The 22,511-nt window shown below is 40.8% G+C and overlaps 2 protein-coding genes across 3 annotated transcripts in view; one reads left to right on the top strand and one right to left on the bottom strand.

Moving 5' to 3' along the window:
• The window catches only part of macrod2 (mono-ADP ribosylhydrolase 2), a 422,519-nt gene that overhangs the window by 63,148 nt on the left and 336,860 nt on the right, over positions 1-22,511 (top strand). The window lies entirely within an intron of this gene.
• flrt3 (fibronectin leucine rich transmembrane 3) lies at positions 11,820-22,386 on the bottom strand. Its single transcript, XM_062430731.1, has 3 exons — positions 22,135-22,386; positions 16,055-16,746; positions 11,820-15,005 (listed from the first exon to the last, which is right to left on the bottom strand). The coding sequence occupies exon 3, from the start codon at positions 14,964-14,966 to the stop codon at positions 13,011-13,013; it is 1,956 nt and encodes a 651-aa protein (XP_062286715.1). The 5' UTR covers positions 14,967-15,005; positions 16,055-16,746; positions 22,135-22,386; the 3' UTR covers positions 11,820-13,010.

The following is a 22,511-nucleotide window of genomic DNA, read 5'->3' on the forward strand; positions in this document are numbered from 1 at the left end:
GGAAGCTGTGTATGCTTATAGCACCAAATTATCTCTATTTTAATACGTTTCCTCTCTGTATTGTTTTTCCCCCTTTTCTTTCTTAGTATGCTGTCTGCATGCTTACATCTGTACTTTTGACAGTCAGCCAAAGATTTCCTTGAGAAAGAAACACGACCCTGTTTCATTTTGATGTTTAGATTGATGGAGAGTGGGTTGTGTTTTGAACATGACTCAGAATAGTGAGTCTTCATGATTCAATGGCATCACATCATTATCAGATGGATTAGTTAGCAGCTTCGTATGTAGCTCGTTTATTTATCATCATCAATTACTGTATGCTGCTGTCAGGAATTCCAAGGAAACTAGTGATGTAATGTCTCAGTTAAATTGGGGAAAATTTGGTAAGCTTTTTGAACAGTTTCACAAACTTACTACAACAACTTCTTATTACTCACAGTATGGGCTGACTGACTCAAAAAAGAAACTTCAACACCCAACAACTCCATCACTTTATGAAACTCTTTTCATGTAGAAGCAAAATTTGTTGAGGCACGGTACTCACTAATCTTGAATAATTCTATCTAAGCCACTAATATAGGCCTGGAGTTTAATTCATTCGAAATAAAATTAGTGTTAAATCCCAATACTGGTATAAAACAAATTGTGATTTAGATGTATTCCTCAACTCATTTAGTCCTTTGTTCCATGCCATTTATAAACAAGTTAGTTTAGATGGTCTGTCACTCTGTCTGCTTTTGTTTCCCTTTTGGACAATTATTTCTTTTCTTTTCTAATCTCCTGTTCCTCCATCATTTGCTTGGTTTCCCTCTTTCTCTATTCATCTGTAGCTTTAATGCCACCATGATCGTGTTTGCCGGTAGTATGAAAGAAGCACTCTGACTGTATTGTACACTCAAGTACTTGAGCCTCTGAACAAAAGATGCCTTTACCACAGACATTCCTCCGTGTCTCTCTCATTTCACAACAGCTAAGTGAGAAACCTTGCTCCTTTTCAGCCTCTGCGATCTGCTATAAAACGTGCTAATTGCTGTCTCTTTAATGACAGGCATCCGATGAAGCCCATTGTCTTGGTCGAGTATCCAGTCAATACTTCAGACATTTGTCCTGCTGATTGGCAGTCTCTGGCACTGTTGCCATGTGCCCTGCAATATTGATGTATTTTCCTGTTATAATCACTTTCCATATTGCTTTATTGCACATGACCTTTGTGCCTTTTAATCTAAGAAAGAAATATAGACTGCAGCCCTGGAGACTGGAGATTCAGGTGTTATACATTTCTCTTAAACCCATTGTGTTTAAGAGAAAAATATCAATGGCCCTTGTCGATTCAGTTATAATCATGCTACTACTGGGCAGAGAAGGCATAAGTGTAGATTTATATTGATGTCCATAGGTCGTTAATAGGTCTTGCTCTGCCTTTTAACACAGCATGTGACCTTTCACTCTGTGTGGCAGCGTCTGTGAAACGTTGCATTTTCTCACTTCTCCACATTGAGGAATTTGTCTCCAAGACAAATTCTTCTGTATTTATAGCACTTATCGATTAAAATGATTCTCATTTTGACTCTGAAATACACTTTTCTCATTGGGACATGGTCATACTGTTCACCTTCACAGTTTTTAGTAATGTGGCTTGACATGATTAAGCATCGACAAGCCAGCCCACAAGTTTCGCCGCCAAATTGTGCAGCCACCCACCACGGCCCACTCCGAGGCATGAAACAATGGCCACCACATTAAAGGTTTCAATTAATCATCCTCAAAGAAGATTTGCATTTCTCAAGGATTTCTCTTGATAGGTTAAATATATGACAAATTTTACATTCAAATCACACTAACTGTTAAATGTGAGCTCAAGTGGTCATTGAAATGACAAATTTCACAAAGCAAAGAAACCAATGGTGATAATACATCTTCTACGCTCTGTCAAATACACTACTCAAATTAATTGCACCTCAGGACAAGACCAGGAGAAATTAGAAGGCAATATAGAAGGTTACATTTTTAGCCTGTGATAGAAGAGGTTCAAACATACTTGAAGTAAATGTTTTGTTTTATTGTACTCATTAAAAAATCGTAACATTTACTGAAGTCAACTACTTAGGCCATGTGTTTCTGTTTCTGGCCATGCGGGTCGGATTTGTGGTGACAGAAGGTGGCTTTGTGTGGTTAGGGAGTTGGTGGGTGACCCCAGAAGGAGCACCTGTCCAAGAGTGGACCTGCTGCTTGCCGTGTTATGCCTTTGGGTGGGTTTGGCATTAACCCCACTGTCATGTTCCTCTCTCCTCACTGCCCCTTCACCCCGGCCCTAAGACATACATAACCTGCCAGATCCACTCTGTCAACGTGGGATTAATTAAAATGCTACACAGCTAAAGCACTGGATCCCTTTGGGGCTGTGGTATATGCATGAATGACATACACACGTGTAAGTCTCACCTCAGCATTCCTTTTTTTTTCTCCATGTGTTGTCCAATAATGCACTGGCCATATTTATAACGTGAAACATTACTTATGCCTGACAAAGTGAATTTGCCCAAAACTATGACCATCTGGCTCATGCTGATGATTTGCATTTGCATTTGCATAGTTTTTCTTGCAGTGACAACTATGTCGTCAGAAGTTCCAAATTACCTACTGTCATTGTTGTGTTTAATTCATGCCTTGCTCACACGGCATGCTATTCATTCAAATAAATTGAGAAGAAAAGGGGGTTACTTATTTATCCCAGACCCCAGTAATGCCGGGGCAAAGAGACAATAGAAGTAAGGGATACTAAATGAATTCTGTTGTCCGTTGCGCTATCCCTGGCTATCAACATAATTTGATTAGTGACCTGGTAACTATGAATGTGTGGGACCTCTTCATACAAGTCAATTTGAGCTCCAGGGGCAAGAGTCCATGTTACAGGGCTCAACCCCCTTCCATTGCGACCCTGCCCTTGTGTCATGTATCACACAACCGGCCGACTGGGTGATTAATGACCGAGCTCGTGGTGCCATTGACAACTTCTGGTGACTCTACACAAAAGCCATCACCCTTGTCACATTAGCACCAGTCTGGGAGCATTTGGCCGTATGCTGCTATCCTGCAACAGAGGCAATATCTGGTAGACAGATGTATGTATACAGAGTACGTCCGCCTCAAGCTCAGTATTGTCAGAATAAAAATCTAAAAAACAACCCCAAAAAAATGTATTCTTTCCTTTTTCTTATATTTTCCTGCAAAGCTTTTCAGTTGGCCTCTGCACCATATACAGCAGAATCCCTTTATAATAACATCATCTGCTCAGCGTGCATTTCCTGGCATCTCCTGATTTCATTAGCACACTACTTCCATCAATGTATGTCTTCTTCGTCAGTTGTGTCTCTAGCTAATAATAATCCAGCATAATTAGAAAATGAAGAATGGGCCTGCCAGCATTCCCAGCAGTGTTTTCTGAAACTGGAAACTTTCCTCTTTTGCCTAAGTTTTTGTTTAAATGAAATGTCTGCATATTAAAGGAAATGAATAATTAGCAGCCTTTAAGCTTCTGGTTATATTAAATTTTCATCTGACTCCTGAAGAGTTTTAATTTGTGAGGTGCTGCTTGCAAGCTTTGGTTTATTAGGTTGTAGTCTCAAAAGAGAATAAAGTAGATATCATTCAGTGAGCGTGTTTATTTTTCACTGATGAAACAACTACCAAACTGAGATTGCATACATGTATGCTATCTATATGTTTTTACATCTGTCTGCCTTCTACAGGAAGACAGAAGTGAGAAATAATTAGCCACATTGCTGTCTTCCTCATCTACCTCTATCCTGTTTTATCAAAGCTATCACCTTTAATAAGAATTGTTGTTAATAAGATCTGTGGCTGGGGTGTAACCTTTAGCACTCCAACCCAATTTTTACATGTCTCACTCTCACAACACTAAGAAAATGTGGGATGATTTCTTCCCCCGGGATATTTTTAATTTACTTTTCAACCTTGTTATATTCATTGAATCCACAATTAAATCCTTTAAAAACAGTGCAGACACAAGTGTTAGAATCTGACAACACTGCAAATGGCTGATGCATAAAGATATCTGCAGGCTGATGACAGATTGTAAACATTAGAAAAGCAACCAAACTCTGGCTGCATAATAATGTGCTGCTACAAATATTTCAACACCAAATCATGTGTTTTTCCTCTTAGAATGCTAAACATCATGAAGATTTTGCTGGCTAGCTTAGTAGCAATTGCAAAACCCCTGAGAAGTACCATTAATGCTAATAAGCGACGCTACGTGTATTCCTATAGTCTTTCAAATAATTTATACATAACTGGAAAAGGTAGAAAGGAAACAAGGGAGCTAAAAACGAAAAAAAAAAAAAAAGAAAATCTCCAACATGGCTGTTTTCTTCTTGTTGATTCACTATATTTTCATTTTATTTTTATCTGCCATGGCTGCACGGCTTCATAGGGGGTGAATAGAACTGTGAAACATGTAGCTTATATCATATTGTAGATGCATATCAGGCTGAAGTAATTGTTGTCACTATTAACTGATGATTATTTTTTTGATTAGTTTATTGATGATTTAGTCTATAACATGTCAGCAAATTGTTTACTACAGACTGAGGTGACATCTTCAAATCACTTGTTTTGTCCGACCAACCGTACAGAAGATATTCAAATTATAATGAGATTTTAAAAAAGCGAGGATGGAGATATCGGTCTGTTGGTTGGTTGGTCCACTACTTTGATCCACACTGAAATATCTTAATAACTAGTGGACTGATAAAGATTATGTTTTGCACAGACCTAGTGCCACAAGCAGGTTGACCTTTTTTTATTTTATTGAAATATGTCAACGACAATTGTGTGGATTGCTGTAAACATGGTTACAGACATCGATGATGCCCAGAAGAGAAGAATCTACAGTACTGTATGGATTAGCACAATACTGTGTTCACTGGGGTTCCCACAAAATGAATCCTCTTGAATTTGGTGGTCCCCTGACTTTCCCTGTGGCAAAATCATGAGGGGTACATTTGTGGTTTTAAATGAGTCATCTCAATGACTGGATGGATAGCCATGAAATTTGGCACAGTCATTCATGTTCCCCTCAGGATGAATTGGTATATTTTGATGATTCCATGACACTTCATCTACAAAATACCTCATAAATTACTGAAATAATTATAAAACTCTTCTTAATTAAATTTCTGTTGAATAACTAATTTCTTAATTGACCACTCGTTGCAGCACTAGATGAATGGAAAGCAATGCTGTCTCATATGTATTCTGCGATTTGATAATTCATTCAGTATATTAGTCAGAATAAAGGGATTACCAAGCTTTCTGAGAAAGAAGTAGGAAGTTAGATATGGTAGCATTGCCAGATGTTAACTTAAGCTGCGTGTGTGTGTCATAGAGTCTATAGACACACACACATATCACCCTGTTAACTTGAGCAGGTTTTAAGCAGCAGCAAGCTTAGGATTACAGTGGCTTAGATCCTTTGACCTCCTCCTCCCACCAGCCGAGTGTATCCCTCGATTGAAATAGATTCAACAGACTTTTATTCAAAAACAAAATAATTTCTTCCTCATCCTTCTTTTCCCCCCCCTGCCCTTTCCTTCCTTTTGGATTCTCAGATTCCTCAACATGAAAAATTATTCTCTCTTTTTTGGCATTTTATACAACAGACGGTCCTATTTTGCTCCCCCCTCAATGGGGAGGAAATGAGTTGTGGGAGCAGATTCCTCTCACACAGAGATCTCAGTAATCGTGTGGCTGCGTGTCACCAGCACACCACAGTAACAGCAGCTTTTAATTAATCCCACATCCCACCACCCTGCCCTGACCATTGGTGGCTTCTCCCCAAAACTTTTCCCTCTTAACTTTTCCTGTGTGTTTAACTGTGTGTGTTTGGATGGTGCAGACTCTCACCCTGATGCAGCGTTGTGTGCATAACTTGTATAGTTACAGGATGACACTGCTGTCACTTTTCTGCACTCATGAAAGCGGGAGACAGCCCACTAACTACATTCACGTGTTTAAAACCTCTCATGTCAGCTCCACCAACTCTGTCTCCAAGACTTTGGTAATTATGACTTAAACTATGTGAGTACAGGAAGTTCACATGAATTGTTAATAACCCTTTGTGGTGGTTGACACTGGGTCAGGGATGTTACCCCTTTGCTGCACTGCAGTGATCTTATGTCGAGGTGCTTGAGGACAAGGAAATAATGAGGCCTTGAGGTGTCTGCGTTCTCCTTCTGGTGCCCTGATGAATGGTGACAGGTTGTATTTACAGTCCTAAAAGGTGCTGACACTGCTGAATTCTGCACCTCTTGGAGAAGTACCAAAACATTGCTACCCTTGAGCAAATGTCTATGTGTTAGCCCCGGCTGTGGTGTGGAGGAGCTCTTGTCTGAGTGAATGAGGAGCATGATGGACTTCTCTGGACTTAGCTCTTGCCTGAAGGTCGGACTGTCAAAAGGGTAATATCAGTAGTGCTGAGGTAGAGTTCTTCCCTGCTCGGTCTTCATCCTCCAAACATCCTGAGACAATGAAGTCAGACATTTTAGCGGGAGAATTGAAGCCTCAGCATGCGATTGACATCATTTAAATTTGGTCTTCTTGTTACATTAGTGTTATTTAGTGGATTTAGTTTGATGTTTGATGGTCAGCATTGAACGTTTCTTGTCATTACTCACTTGCTGGTCATGCCAGATCGCTGCATTTTCAGTGTTTTATCCCTGAAAGGCAAAGTGAATAAGGCAGCTGCAGACAAACACTGCGGATACAAACCTTGGCTCACTATTCAGTATGACTTGGCTGTAGCAAGCATTAGGTTAGCACAGTGGGCTAAACTTGCATGTGCTTAGGCTGTCAACATCTGAAAATAATGAGCTGCAGACAGAGCCACATTGGCATGCAAATACTGTACTGACATTTAAAGCTGGCTTAACATAAATGAGAGAAGAGAATGGATCGAAGAGGGGTTTTGGCCTCCCACTGCAGAGCTGCAGATCCGCTGGGGTAATGGACATGTTGGACCCCTCAGAACCTTTAGGAATGAAACAATTATCCCTTTGCATCAGACTTCATGGACAAATGGGACTGAGAGTCGATTAAGTTCTAAGGGGGACGTGGTGTTGATCTCATAAAGGGCATCAGGAGATGTATGGCCTCTTACAAGATCATTTAAACCACTTAATGGAGGACAGGAATTAATGGCTGCTATAGTACAGAGTCAATTATATGGATATTTTCATAACATATTGTGTATAATTCATAGTGTAATGGCACTGACACCAATCACCCCCTCTGCTTTTGTTTTGGTTATAGCCTGTTAAATGAGATTATTGACTCTTGTATTTTTGGGGTGTAGAATAAGTCACTGTCTTCATACAGTGATATAGATGCAATGTCATTGTCTGCCATTGTGGCGTGGCACTATCTTGATGACGGTGGCTCTTGTTAATTTGTATTAATGTCAGATAATTTAGAGCTGGGATGGATGTATGTGCACGCCTTGTGCTCTCAGGCAAAAAATTGGATTCATTAAGAAGACGGAGGAGCTGGTTAGGTTTTTTGGCCCTGGGGTTTCAGGTCACTGAGTAATGTGAAGAGATGGAGAGGGTCCTGGCCTGGAGGATGGGGGGAGCTCGTCAGAGGCAGGACAACACCCCCACACAGGAGCACATCACTCACACTGACACATCTCTCACCGGACACACTGTTTTTGCCCCTGCGCTCTTTTACAGCTAGAACAGACTGTGCTTGTGACTGAGACCGACAAAGTCACATGTCAACTGTGAAGAAGGTGATGGCTTTAGGTTATTCTGCTCGCATACATGTAAATCAGTACGATTGTCTGTGGCTGTTAATTAGATGTGTGAACAATGCGCACTCATTCACATGATAGCACAAGTAATTATGAGTACTCTTCTGCACATGTGTAGATAAAGCACAGTCACAGGCAGTCATTTGCATGGGTTAGAATGAGGCTCACATTGTCAGATGCGATCATGAAGGAGTGATGAAGATTGCCCAAAAATCCAAAACATGCTGTCCCTTTAGTTTAAGACTCAGGCTGTCAGTTTTCACCTCTTCTTGTTGTCCATTGCAAAATGTACAGAGCAGTCAAATGACGGTCAAAAGTAGTTATTAGGTTGTGTTATGACATCTTTGAGAATCCCTCCCCAGTCTGACATTTAGCTGTGTTTTTATGTAGACCACACCTAGACATACACAAGCATGTTTGCATTAATAAGTGTGTGGATGAATGTGAACAGCGATAGAGACTAATGTATGGTACTTCACATCAGAGTATCAACAGCCGCAGTTAATTTTCCTTCCATACATATGAACACACACACACACACACACACACACAATTTACACACTGGCAAAAGTGCAGACTGTGTGAGGCCCTGAGCCTTCGTTTGGCTTCTGCACTCAGCACCGCTCAGCATTTAGAGGCCATTAAATCATGGGTCTGTTTGATGTGCAAGCTGTGTCCAACAGTATAAGGAAAAGGGAAAACCGAGTGCGTATTATGGTTTGAAACGTGTGGTTGTTTTTGGCAAACTTGTCTATGTGTTGATGAAACACACTTTTTAACAAGAGTTTAGAAACAAGGGAATTTTATTCTGTTTTTTTAACTCTTTCTAGAACAAAATGATTAATAAGCTTAGCTTTTGTAAGACATCCCCTTACATTATATTCATTAAGAAGTGCGTGAGGAGACCATTTAACTTTGCCTGAACCTTGATTAATTCCATACAACTGACACAATGCTGTGTTTTGTTACCCATGTGTCCAAACCAAGCAATTTCTCTTATTTTATACAGTTTATTAAGGTGCCCTAGCTGACCGTGCTTAATCAACTTGATAAACCATTTAACTTGTAAATCACAAGTAAAATATCTCTCTTAATCAACTCATTGGCTTAACCTTGTGCTGCGATTCTTTGTTTTATCGTGAAAGCAATAAAGTCATTAGCTTAACATCTGACCCTTTTTTTCAGAGCCCCTCCCCTCATAATTTCTGGTAGCCCTGCTAAGAATTTCCTGTAATATATGCCAGGGGGGAGTCTCACCTGAGCAGTGCACTTTATGGTGGACAGGTTTCCTAACAAAGTCTTTGATGATTGTCTGTTTTGTGGGCACTGATGTGCCCTTCATTTTTCACCTTTTGAGATCCTTGAACTGAGCCTGACCTGACCTCACCGACCTCTAATCAGTCATAGGCTCACATGGCCTGTGCTTTTTTGATCCTACTAATGGTGCTGATGGAGAAAAAGCATGCCCGGCTACTGACCACAATGAGGTCATCCAAGGGTGCTTTGATACGAGCATCTATAGGAATGCAAATGTGACCGGCTGCCTGACCAGTACATTACAAAAGGAATAACAGCAGACAGTGCAGCTGCCCCCTTTAGTCCTAATCTCTGGGTTACATAAAAGACAAACATAATTAGTTTTTGTGTGCGTCACACAGGAGACAAATGTATGTGGCATCTTGTGTTGTTTAAAGACTTGTCTGACCTCAGCAAGAACATGAGAGTGATTAAGGAATTGTTTAAAGCGACAGATGGGTCAAGGGTCATGAGTGATAAGTGAGGTCACACAGGGTCGTCAGCAGTCCGGTTCATCAATTTAGTTTCATACTTGGATCAGCCAAATTGCACAAAGCTGCTCTGTTTAATGTATTATTTTCAGTAAAAGTCACAACAATGGCATGCTCCTTTCACCATTTGGCAAAACTGTAATTTATCACAAGGTGAGAGAACAAGAATGAATGGCTTGCTCATTCTCAGAGCTTTAAAGTGGTCAGCGTACCTCACTACAATGTCCAGAATGTAATTTACTTAAACCCCAAAGCCCATCAATAACACAAAAAAAGATTGCTGTTAGCTAGCTGTAGATAAATTGCAGTGATCTCATCAATACAGTATATTTGGAGTCTTTTTGGCTCTAAAACAACAATTTCAGAGATTCTTGCAATTATGAGACATATGGACACTCTGTTGAAGCAATACAGCAATTTTCAATTTCTCAATATTTGTAGAGCCACCCCATCCATCAGTGAGAGGCTGAAGCTGTGAATCCAGCTGAGATCTATGAATACACATTTTCAGCAAGGTTGAAAAACAGCAACAAGTAAACCATACAAGTTTATAGCATATTATATAGCCTGGTTTCTTTTATGTTGCTGTAGAACACCACCATCAAATGTGTGATAAATGTTTTCTCTCTCTAATGTTCTGCTTACTTTAGCATAACAAGAAAAATTAACATTTCTAGGTTTTATCATTTTGTTTGCTTTCTTCTTCACTCAAATAAGACATGACTGAGGCTGAAAAGAAAAGGAAACAGAAAAAAAAATATTGCCAATGTTCATATGGAAACTATTAATATTCAGTATTCTAAAAGTAAACCATCTGTTTACTTAAATTCCAATTTAATGTGATATATATTTAGTGTACAGGGTAGGGTTAGTGTATACTTAAGGTTTGGATCACTTGTGCAGCTTTTAGCGGCTCCCCTTACTGTAATTAAAGCTTTCACTGTGTTAAGAGCTTGTGGGTGTGTGGGTATGTGATCTTTTTTGTGACACAAACTGAATGCTTATGTGCTTTTGAGTAAGAGCATGGTCAGTGCTTGAGTGTAGTGAGTACAATCTGTAATGCATTAATTGTATAGCTTTCACAAGATATTCTGTTAGATACATTTGTAAAATGGCTTAATAGGCTATTTTACTGCTTTTGCACATGTACATTTTCATGGGCCCTTGCATGAGTGAGCTGCAACCATGTCATTAAGTGTGCTGCCTGGAGCCCGGAGCAGTGTATATATACTTTGTCCTCTGCAGGGACGGGCAACCCCAGCAGGGTCTGCCTGTACCACCCTCCATATGGTGGCTCGTCATTCGTTTTCTGTTGCCCTGGTGCCTGGGAGTTTCATCAAACCCTAGAGCCCAATCTCTCCACAGCCCCAATTCTACTCTACTGTGATATTTCTCTCTCTGGCCAATCGGATAAGTCACACATGGCTTCACCGCATGAAAGAACAACAGCAGCCTCAAGCAGATGTTGCTCTGCAGGCTACCCATAGAGTGGAAAACTGGGTTTCAAGAACAGTATCAGTTATTGTTAAAGAGTTCACTATGCCCTGGAAGGGGAGATGTGGTTTTAGGGCTATGATCTAAAACTTCAGTTACTGTTGACCCACAAAATGCCTTTCATTCAGTTTACCTTTGTACATTACAGTTAATTTACTGTTTAATGACTGTTAATCTACTTTGCATGTTTCCATTTTTGCACTTTTGTCCACACATCGATTCAACCTTGCACATTACTTTTTACCCAATTGTCTTTGTTGTCTTTTTTGTATTTTCTAACTAAGTATTTATTATTAGGATTTTTTTATTCCATAGTTGTTTTTACCTATTTTACTTTTTTACTTCATCTCATAACTGGGTGTTGAGCAACTGAGACAAAGCAATTTTGCCGCGGGGATAAATAAAGGTTTTCTGATTCCCATATCTTTTATGAAAGATAAAAATGCATTAGGTTATGTATTTCATCTCCAAGCATTTTTAGATTGTGTGTCTAGACAGTCATTTTAGATATGAATGAATAAACAGGTCCCCAGTAGCCAACTTTTTAAATTCAGGTCAGTTCACATTTATACACAAATAAAACTTTTGAGTAAATAAAAAAACAAACTGAGAAATCACAGCAAAGCATCATTTGATAATAGTAGTTGAACAAATCCATATATGTATAATTTAAGTGGGGTTTGCTGTACTTGAGGTAAGAAAAAGCAAAGTTATTTTTGTCCACTTTTATTCTGTAATATGACCAATATTTCTCATATTCAAGTGTGTATGAAAAAAAGTCACTGGTTTCTTAAAAAGCTAAATACAATAAGCATTGGATCAAGGCACATACAAGACTGGCCAAAGGGCATACAATGCACTTTGGTTTTCAATTGTAAAGAACAGTTAACTTTAAATTGTGGCAACATAAAAGTGTGTTCATTTGGAAAATAATACAAACTAATACTCATAACAAGGAGTTGCTGACACTGGTTATTCTAATGAAAGCCAATATGTCTTGCAACGTTTTTTTTGGCCTGGTGACTAGAATGACGTATGGTACATGGTACTAAAGAATGTCGCCATTGTCGTTTGGCCATTGTTGGCTTGTACAAATAGAGATAGTGGGGGGTCCTCTGTGTCAGCCTGTCTACTTGTTTTGAGGAGCAGAGAGCTCCTTAAGGTCGGTGTGCTTTATCTGCCCTGTGCTGTGGCCTACAATCCTATCGGAAACACAGAAACCCTGCTCGGGTCGCTCTTCTGTGTTTCTTCTTGTCTTGCAAAAAGAAAAAAACAATCACACTGAACAAAGCAGAGAAATAAAGCATGGCACCTCATCTTTAGTTATTTGTACTCCATATCAGGTGAATACTAGAGAAAGACTCTTGGTCTGTAGTACGTGGAGACAGCAAATGGCTGCTCATTCTTTGAGAGGGCAACATGCCTGCTTTGCAAATTAGTTGATCAGCTGTGCCTTAGTTTATGTCATGACATTTTTTTGCCTTTTTGTTTTTCAGACAGCCACAAAGTTAAAAGAATGAACTGTGCTTATACTACAAGGTTTTCTAAAGTCTGATTGTTCAACACAGCAATGAAAACCCACTTTCACAGTTGACAAGTCATCATATCTCAGTAGAACACAGAGTTTCTTTTAGTTGGTCGATAACCTTAAGCAAAGGAAATACAGTACAAATTACTACAAATCCCTAAAATATAGAATTGCAGTTAGTTACAATTCCCACTGACGGTTCAGTGATGGCCTGCAACTGGAACGTTCTCTGTCTTCATAAAATGTCCTTAAATATAAATTATATGGCAAATGTACAGAACATTGCTTCCTTAGTCATATAGATCCAGTGTTTTGTAAAAGTCTTGCCACTCTGTTCAAATCACGCACTCATCATGAATGTCCATGCGCAATATCATGAATGGGAATGGTCTGAATCTGGTATTCCACTGTCTCTGTAGCTCCTGTTGTTAATATTGTTCTCATTAGGTGGGCTTTTGTATAAACTCAGGCCATTAGGTGGGAAAATCGTGTGTATCACAAACTCCTCCTTAGAAACAGGCAGGTGATTTATAGGTATCATTTGAAAAGAAGTCTCTCGTATTTCTAGGATGGAGTTGTCCTTCTTAGTGCCAGCCTCAGCATAGTCATCCTTTCTCCGACGACCTTTGTTGTAGGTGCAGTTCCTGGAAAAAAGTGAACCGTTCCTGTGGACATACCAGCAAACCAGTGCCAACATGATTATTGCCAAAAGTGCCACAGCCCCTCCAATGATAGCAGCCAAAGGCAGGCTGGAATTTTTGTAAGGCTCTTTCTCCTGCTCTCTGTTTAAAGTAGTGGTTGGGTTGTATGATTTGTGAGAACCAGTCTCTGTCTCTATGCAAACGGGGGTCTCGTCTGACAGGTAAATGTTGCTGGTCTCCATGGGAACCAAGCATATCCTGTAGGAAGACTCTGGCTCGAGTGCAGTGAGAAGGTACTCCGTCCTCTCTCCCTGTACAATTGTCTCGGTGATGGAGCCGAAGGCAGGGCTGTGTCCTAGCTTTAGCCAGCTGAGCCGTAGGGCGGTCATGGTCTGTGACACCCTCCATGATATGTGTATTGTATCTGCACTACTTGACTTCACGCTGATGGTGATGATCTTTCTGCCTGAAGAGGTGGTAGTGCTGTGGTAATTCTTACCCTTGTCAGGCCCTTTTACTACAGGCCTTCTAGTCACAAATGAGGGCCACTGGGGCTGTGAGGCGCGTACAGTGTTGGAGACCGTGCTTGTCTCATATGTGGTGACGGGTTCTGAATCTGTGCAGTCAAACATGTCTGTAGTTAGGTCTTTAATCGCCATGCCTTTAACCTTATCAGGACCCTGGCACATGAAGCCACGTACATTCACTTTAGATGGCAATGACCGCAACCAGTCTCTCACCCATTTCATCCTGCAAGTGCATTGCCAGGGGTTGTTGCGTAGCAGGAGATGTGTGAGATTGTCCAGATCTTCAAATACACCTTGTGGGAGGCTGCTTAAGTTGTTACCAGACAGGTCCAGGCGATACAACTGCCTCAGGTAGGCAAAGGCCCCGGATGGAACCCGATTAATGTGATTATCTTGAAGCTGCAGCTTCTCCAAACTGCTGCCTGGCAGGTTGGCTGGTGGCGATGTCAGGGAGTTCCTCACTAGTGAGAGCTCAGTTAGGTTGATCAGGTTGATGAGAGCCATCTCCCCAATCCCACGGTTGTTGAGCAGATTACCATCCAGGATTAGTCGCTTCAGGTTGATGAGATCTTGCAGTGACTGCTCTGAGATGGAGGAGATGCGGTTGTCATCAAAGCGCAACTCCTCAATGCTCATGGGTAGGCCTATAGGGATGGTGCTTAGGTGGTTTCTGGAGAGAAAAAGCAGTCTGAGGTGAATGCTGTCCCTGAAGGCCCCATCCTCTATGCTGACTGCTGATACAGAGTTATCATCCAGGTGCAGTTCCTCAATGTAGGGAATTTGGGCTAAAGAGGAATGGGTGATCATCCGAACGTTGTTCTCCTGAAGGTGAAGCTCTTTGAGCCCAAGAGGAAGGTTAGTGGGAAACTCATCCAGATTGTTGCAGTAAAGGTAGATCTTCTCCACATATGTGAGTCTGCGGAGCTCCGTAGGAATGCCCGAACTCTTAATGTGATTGTTTTGCAGGAAGAGCACTGTAGCATCCTGGGGTATACCAGTAGGGATGGAAGTCAGGCCACGGTCATTACAGTAGATGAAGGTCCCATCACAGCGGCAGACTGAGGGACATGAGGCGGAGGTCACCAGGGGGTTAGCAAGACCCAGCAGCAGTCCGATCCTGATGAGGAAGAGGATAAAGGCCTTGCATTGACGCACCATCATGATGCTGTGTTGCCTGGCAGTCTAATCACTCAAGAGACCCTGGGGAGAAGACACAAGGGTACATTTAATGCACAAGACCTTAAACGGAGAGCCAAATTCCTGTTCTCATAATTGCTGGGTGTTTGAAATGCTGCCTACAGCACTTTCTAGATTAAATAACTGCTGAAAGAGTCCGTTTGAATTCCTCCTATTGAATTGATATGAATTGATCATTCGGTTTGCCAGGCAGTGAAAATAAAGTGATTGTTTTTACAATATGGATTTTGCTTTGAACTGGCTTTACATCGTCCACAGGAATATATATTTCCTGTGGATTAGAACTAAAAAAGTAATTTACATTATGAATAAAACTGTTTTTTTCAATTTCCTTAATTTTTTATCAGAAATCTTCTCTGAGCTCTGTGAATTGAATCTCTGTTCCTCAGCTTTTTGGCTAGGACTTGTGAAATGTAATAGCATTCCCTCGTTGTTTTACACGTTTCTGTATCTAAAGGCTGCCTTTCATCGCTACAGACCACAAGGGTGAACAAAGTCAGGCTTTGTTGTTAAACTGTTGTGGACCCGACATACTCTTAAGTCCTGTTAAATCATTACCCATGCCTTTCCCCATTCAAATTCTGGGGTTTAACTGGCCTCTAACAAGGTAGCAAAAAAAACTCTCTTCACAGATAGGTTTGATAAATGTCTTAAGCACATAAAGATACAAGAATAATGTGTTTTCTGAGGTAGTCTGTGCATTTAAGTCTCCTGGTTACAAGATTACATTTGTAAGCTTTGCTAGAACTGGGGTAGGTTAAGAATTGTAAAGTATATTTACATTTTTTACATAATTACATTAAATTTCACAATTCATAAATATATGGCAGATACAGCCTTGAAATGAGCAAAACTGTGGTGCAAAGCAGAGGGTGCCAACCAGTTGTCTCTTTTTTCACTATTGATGTGTAGCTCCCTTTTAATTAGGCTAATACTGATTTATTGCTTTAATTATAAATTCCTGCCATGACCTCTCTTCCTGCACGTCTCATTAAAAACTGTTGTCTGGTCAGTGAAGTGGAAAGAAGCAAAACCATCTGTATTTGTCATACCTGATTTATACGACGTGGTAAATCCTTTCCAGACACGGAATATCCAATCAAGATTTCCTCTTGAATTCGCTAATATCCTTTCTGAAAGGAAACGTTTGTTTGAGGGGTTTCTGGTGATATCCTGACCTGGTCAATGTTTGCTGAGCTGATCCTTGTTTGGACGATGACCTCCTCTGTGTTGTCAGAGGATCATGCTTTCAATGCCTTTACCATGGCAGATAAGCTTGTAGAAGAAGCATCCCTTCTCACTGACAAAGCATATGCTTTCAGGTAATATTAAAAATCCTAATGGGTGTTGAAATTGTCGAGCTCAACAGCCATAACCGTAAATTAGATTTTTGGGGTGTTGTATAGTGATCCGCGGGTGAGCTTCAGCAAAGGCTCCTTTCTGCAATCAGACCCAGCAGGCATGATGAGTTGACACAAAGCTGGTCTGAGCCATGCCAATCCCCAGTGCCACAGGCTCAATCCAGGCCTGTTCACCTGTGTACTCCAGGTCTTCAGGTAACCAGAATCCTCTGCTCCGTTGTCGAGTCTGTATACACATTAATCCAGGGCTCTGGTAGCTTTTCCTGAAGCAGATAACCAATGTTCTCTTCGCAGGTCAGGGTACTTATTCTTCTGGGCCCAGCCTTCCTCACGCATCTGCAACTTGACTCATGCTGTGCCCTCCTCACACCTGGGGGAGTGTTCTGAAAAATAACCAGAGACAACATATTTAGTGTCCACAGTCATGAGAGAGTAATCTTTCAGGATTAACAAAAGCCATTTATTTTGCCAAGTAAAATGAAATGTTTGCATGAGTAACTATTTAGTTTTTTCATTTGTTTCTTTTTAAAATTAGGGAATAATCTAACAAATATATAATTTACTGCTTATTTCAATCACTGTCTGATACTAAGAAAACCTAATTAAGTTCAGGAATGTATTTGATACTGAAATCTGACATGTCGTACATTGTGAATTCTTATTTTAAGCACCCTTTCTTTTTGGCCATGATTGTGCCTGTTGACCTTTTAACGCCCGTTACTCTGAGAGACAACATTTCTTTTCTATGGTGATACAAGAAAGAATGTCTATGCATACGAAAGACAACAGTGATCTAGACCCCAACACAATAGCTGAGGGTGGAGCCCCTTTGCCCTTCTAAGTCCAGATTACTGCTTAGCTGGGGTTTTGCCGTTTTACAAGAACTAGTCCTGCGATTAAATAAAAACTGTTTGTGCTACTTTAAGAACAGGGCTAGACCTGATTCCACCGATGAGAGGGAAAAACAGATCGAGCCAGTGCTTAGTGAATTACTTACATTGTTAAAAAACACTCATGACAAATGAGGCCCATTTAAATTTCGCATGGAGAAGAGGATGGCTATTGCATCCATCCTTGTCACTCCCAGCTCCTCCTTGTGACCCCTTACCCCCACCCCATCCTCACTTCACATTCTATGAATGCGGTTTCTTTTTGTAAAAATAGAATTTCCTTTGCCAAAGCAAATGTTATGTTTCCTCTCACGACACAATAGCTTTGTGTCCTTATATGTAACCATTCATGTGACCTGCTGGCAGTCACTCTGTGCTGTAAAACATGTAAAGGTAAATTAGGAACAAGGGCCCAAGCCATTTAACAGTTGTAGCCCATGACAAGGAGAAGATTAGGGAATTGAGAGGCTTGTAACTCAATTACAACTCCAGAGATGCTGTCTAATAATAACGCGCCCCCCCTCCTTCTCTTCCATCTAAACACGGGCCCTGAGTCCAATATTACATTAGTAGTAGATTAGAGTCTGGGGAAAAGCACCAGATGTGACCTCTACTAACTTCTGGAATAAAAGAGTCTGACAAGAGTGGAGAAAAAAGATGAAATTCGGTGATATAGTTTTAGAAAATGGCGGGATGATAGAGGGATATGTGCTATCTGTCTGTTGGAATGAACTTTTAATGCAGCACTTAGTCAAGCTATTTCAATTTTAAATAGCCCTTTTCACCTCATTTTATACAGTTCTCCATCCTCTGAATATTGGGTATGTAGTTTTGATTTGAATCCTTCAATTATTTGCATTACATAAAAGTAATTGTCTCTGCATTTCTATCTTATCAAGAGAACCCAGCAAGACCTATGTGCACTCAGAATAATAGGCTTTTAGGGTTGTGAAACAGGATGATTCTCTGCATAAAAAGCCTCTCATATGATAGGGTGCAACATTTCTAATTCATTTGCTTTTTGGCCACTGCAACTCTGTTACCTGCAGCTTAGATGACAGAATTGAAGTCCAGAAGGCCAGGGGACATGATTAATCATTTCTGATCTGGTGTGGATAAAAACATATTGTAGCATAATATCTTCTGTGTGTTGAATTATACTGTGGATAATTTATCAGATTTCTGCTTTGAACCAAGCACATCCTGCTTAGTTTACAAGGAGCATAGTCAGGCCTTGATACTGGGCTATTTTTTTCCCCTTTTCTTTTCTCCACGCTCATCGGATTTCGGTTGAGTGGCCCCTCTCCATTGTTTGCTACAAGGCAAGCATGTGGACCTTATAGCCTCACAAGAGGGGGTTTAGGTATTAAAACATTTTATTCAGGCAATTCAAAAAATCTTCCACTTTACACAGTTGATTTTGCAAGCTTTCCCTATTGCATTTACTAATAACGTATACTCACGCAAATGTACGAACCCACCCAACCACGCAGGCTGTGTTCATATTTGAGAGCAAGGGGGGCTAAGTTAAACATTTTTAGTGATGGATGTCTTTCTCCATCGTTCTAATAAGCTCTGCCGGCCGACAGGAGATTCCTCTAGCAGTCAAAGTGGCTTCCGCTTCATTTAATATGAACTGGCAAAGTTAAATTGAGCATCCTGGTAAAATTGTGTGTGTGTGTACAGCTAGTTACCTTTCAGTGGCGAGCGTGGGAGGCTCACACAAAGCTGGACACTGATAGCCATTGTGAGCTCAACACGCATAAATGCACATTAGTCTGCAATAACAGAGACCAAGACTTTGTGCCCCCTAGTCATACACTGCACAAGAAAGGCTTTGGAAAAAACTCAAATAGAAACAATTTCATGCCTGTCAAAAGTATTACAGATTAGAATGACTTTTAGTTCCATAAAATAAAGAATAATATTACATGGCTGCATTTAGGGGGAAAGAGCTGTAGAAGTAGTAATGGCTGACTGATAAATTATTCATGAGCCCTGAAATTAATTTTGAACCACACTAGAGCACTCCATTGGGAAATCAATGTTGTTTGTATCTGCTGTTGATTATTCATTTTAATTCACAATATAGTTTTGAATTATGATTGATTGAACACAATGTAGTTATTGTGGTTTATATTTTTTTCTGAAAAATATGTGTTTTGTCTGCAAAGCTGCTTGGCAAGTCAGTAGGTTTTAAGCTAACACTGAAATAATACTTGAATTGAATAAAATGTGAATTGTTTTGGGTTGTTAGTCCATGAAAATAATTTTTAAAGCAAAATATAGTGTCCATATGTATTTAATTGGTTTGTTTTTAAAATGATTTTCTGCTCTAAACTACCATGTTTTAGAAACTGATGTGAGTTTTTGTGACTTTGTTCCTGTGTGTTCCAAGGAACCTTGCGCCATTGATTCCTGCATTAGTAAGTTGTACGTCAACACACCGGGCATCGGCCTGCCGTGCTGCCGAGACACAATGGAACATTAACGGTCACATCTGAATTCACAGGGACACTGAACACGTTTTAGCTGAAGAGAAAATGGGCAAAAAAATCTCTGATAGTTGCACACATTTGGAATGTGGCCTCCTGTTGCTGTCTTTAGATGGGCTGAGCAGATGATACTTTTGCTGGCCCATTAAGAGCAAAGAGAGGCCTGGGACAGACGGGGGTCTCTCTTTTGTAACAGAATGAAAGGAGAGATCTGTAGCAGCTGCAATGGTTTTTCCCCACATGGGGGTGGTAGGCACTGCAAGATGAAATGCGTGCGTGTGTCTGTATGTGACAAGCAAACACCAGAAACACTGAATACTCATGTTAAGCTGCACACAGGAGCCCAGCTCAGCAAAGGCCAGACACCTACCAACATTACAGGGATTTTCTACCTTCTCTCCTGGCCCATCTACAGTTTTTCCTGAGTCATAACGCTTCCAGAAGTTTTTCCTGCAGTATTTATGATTTGCAGCCATGTTTACACCTTTGCATTGAGTAACCGACGTGGAATGAGTTGTCTGTTTAAGCTCAGGATAAGATGGTAAACAGATACGGCTTAGTGGCTAAATAAATGATGAAAAGATCTGAATCAGGCCTCCTCAGATTACATCTGAAATATGTCTTGGCAGTTATGACGGTCTTACTGTTGGTTTTTCCTAACGCAGGCGTCCATATTTTCTGCTTTAACTTGTCTGACAATAGATTCTGTCTGTGGTGACCTGGTTAGTTGTTAATCTGAAATGTGAATTCCCTCTGAAAGCAATTGACTGAGGACTTTTGCCTCAGGCAGTCATCAGTGAAGACAACTGGGTCTGTCCTCATGTCTACCAGTTTAAAAGGCAAATTTATTTCTTTGTCTATCAAACACACTGAACAACAAAGACCCACCATTAACATTACTTGACAATTGGAACACTATTTGGTGATTTACTGAAATCAGACTGTAGCCTATATATCTGTCATTGTTTCAAGCCTGGATGACCTTATTGCCTCAGGATGATAAAAGGCTATGTTAAATTGGATTAACTACTGTCTCTGCCCTGATGCTGCCAATAAGACATACAGCTTAAATACCGTGCATAGGAATTGAAGGCGCCCACTTTATTGCATTGATGAAATGGGACAAATCACGCCTTGCTTGTATCATTGGCACCATGGGTTGACATTAGGAGTGTAAAATCTGCTGTCAGCCGGCCTTATGAGCAAAAAGTCTTACTGTAAACCTTTATTTCTGGGTGCTTATTAATAAGACTATCATTTCCGAGCTGCGGTTGCAGAGACATGTCGTGTATTTATTGGAGGTATTGTTAATGCAACGTTATATGTGCGTTAAATGAGCCGCTGCTGTTGTGCGAAACGGTGAAAATGAAACTTCCACGCATTTCGTGCGTTTTTAAGGGCAGCTTCACGACTGCGCCCCTACAGCACGATCCTCTCACAACGCATCATGTTTTATCCGGGGGCGTCCTTATTATCTGTAGACAAGCTCAAAGTCGCACACTGTAAAGTTCAATGGAGAGGCATAAGAATAGGAGCTGGACCGAGTCGTCCAGACAGTGACGCCTGAGACGCATTTAGCGGAGTTTTCTCTCCAGCTGCCCCATCACGTCCAACTCTGCGGGATCTGCGCTGCAATTTCAGATGCACACCGGGGTGTCTTTTCTGGCCGCGACGCCGAGACTCAAATCACACAGTCCCCTTAATCCTATCAAGTTTGCGTATTCACCACTGTTTATTTCCCCTCACTGTCTGGAGATATCAAAAGCTGAAACAGGGAATGAAAAGATTTTGACACGTCCCTCTGTTGCTCCCTGAGTGCTTTTCACACGCTTTGACCGGTGTACTGAGAACGACTCTGATGGAGCCGCAAATTTAGCGCTTTGCGACCATCTCCACAGAGTGGAAAACCGGCCAAAAAGACACAGGTCTGGTGTTTGGTGGTCTCTGTTAGATATACGCAGAATAAAGAGGGGTGCAGCACAGGATCGAAGCAGCAAGTTGCAGGCGTGAGAGGGGCTTGACACGAGAGAGAGAGAGAGAGAGATGAATAATCTGTTTAAGTCTGCTTTTTTTATATCCAAGTTGAGCCAAACGGTTTGCATTGCGTAAAAAGGAAGAGCTTAATTGGTTATTTGGAAGAAAAAGTGCACTCGCGATTTTTGTTACTATGGCTTGAAGCGTTAATAATAAGCACCTTAGAGAAACCCTATATTTAAGACTAAGGTCGGGTTGTAAAAATAAAGAAAGAGTGGGAGAAAAAAAGAGACAACTAATGAGCTACGAGCAACTCTTGGCGATCCCGAATGACTTTAAATTCCTTCTGCCAGAAAGAAGATCCAAAAAAGATGAAAAGGATGCACTCCCAACCAGCAAAAAACACACTTACCTCTATAATCAACCAAAAAAATGAAAAGTAACAGGTATCCTCTTATATTGGGGTTCACAACGAGGGGGAAAAATAATAATCCAATCCAGGTTGTGCGGATTTTAAATTCAGATCCAAAAAAAGCTCCTCTCACTCACAGTGCTAGAGCTATTTGGAGTTTATCTGTAGCAGCACTGCTATGTTTACTGGTGCCCCCCCTCACACGCATACACAATCTGTAGGCTGTGCAAGGACATAGGTGCACGGGTAGATCCCAATACAAATGTGGAGTTGTGTTTGCTTCTAGCCTTGCTTCAATAGAGCACTGATGTCATCTGGAGGAGGGGCCTCTCCATCTCTCCCTCTCTCACTCTCACTCTCTCTCTCTCTCTCTGTCT

The sequence above is a fragment of the Scomber scombrus genome, chromosome 12 (assembly GCF_963691925.1).
Source record: "Scomber scombrus chromosome 12, fScoSco1.1, whole genome shotgun sequence".
In the NCBI taxonomy this organism is placed as follows: domain Eukaryota; kingdom Metazoa; phylum Chordata; class Actinopteri; order Scombriformes; family Scombridae; genus Scomber; species Scomber scombrus.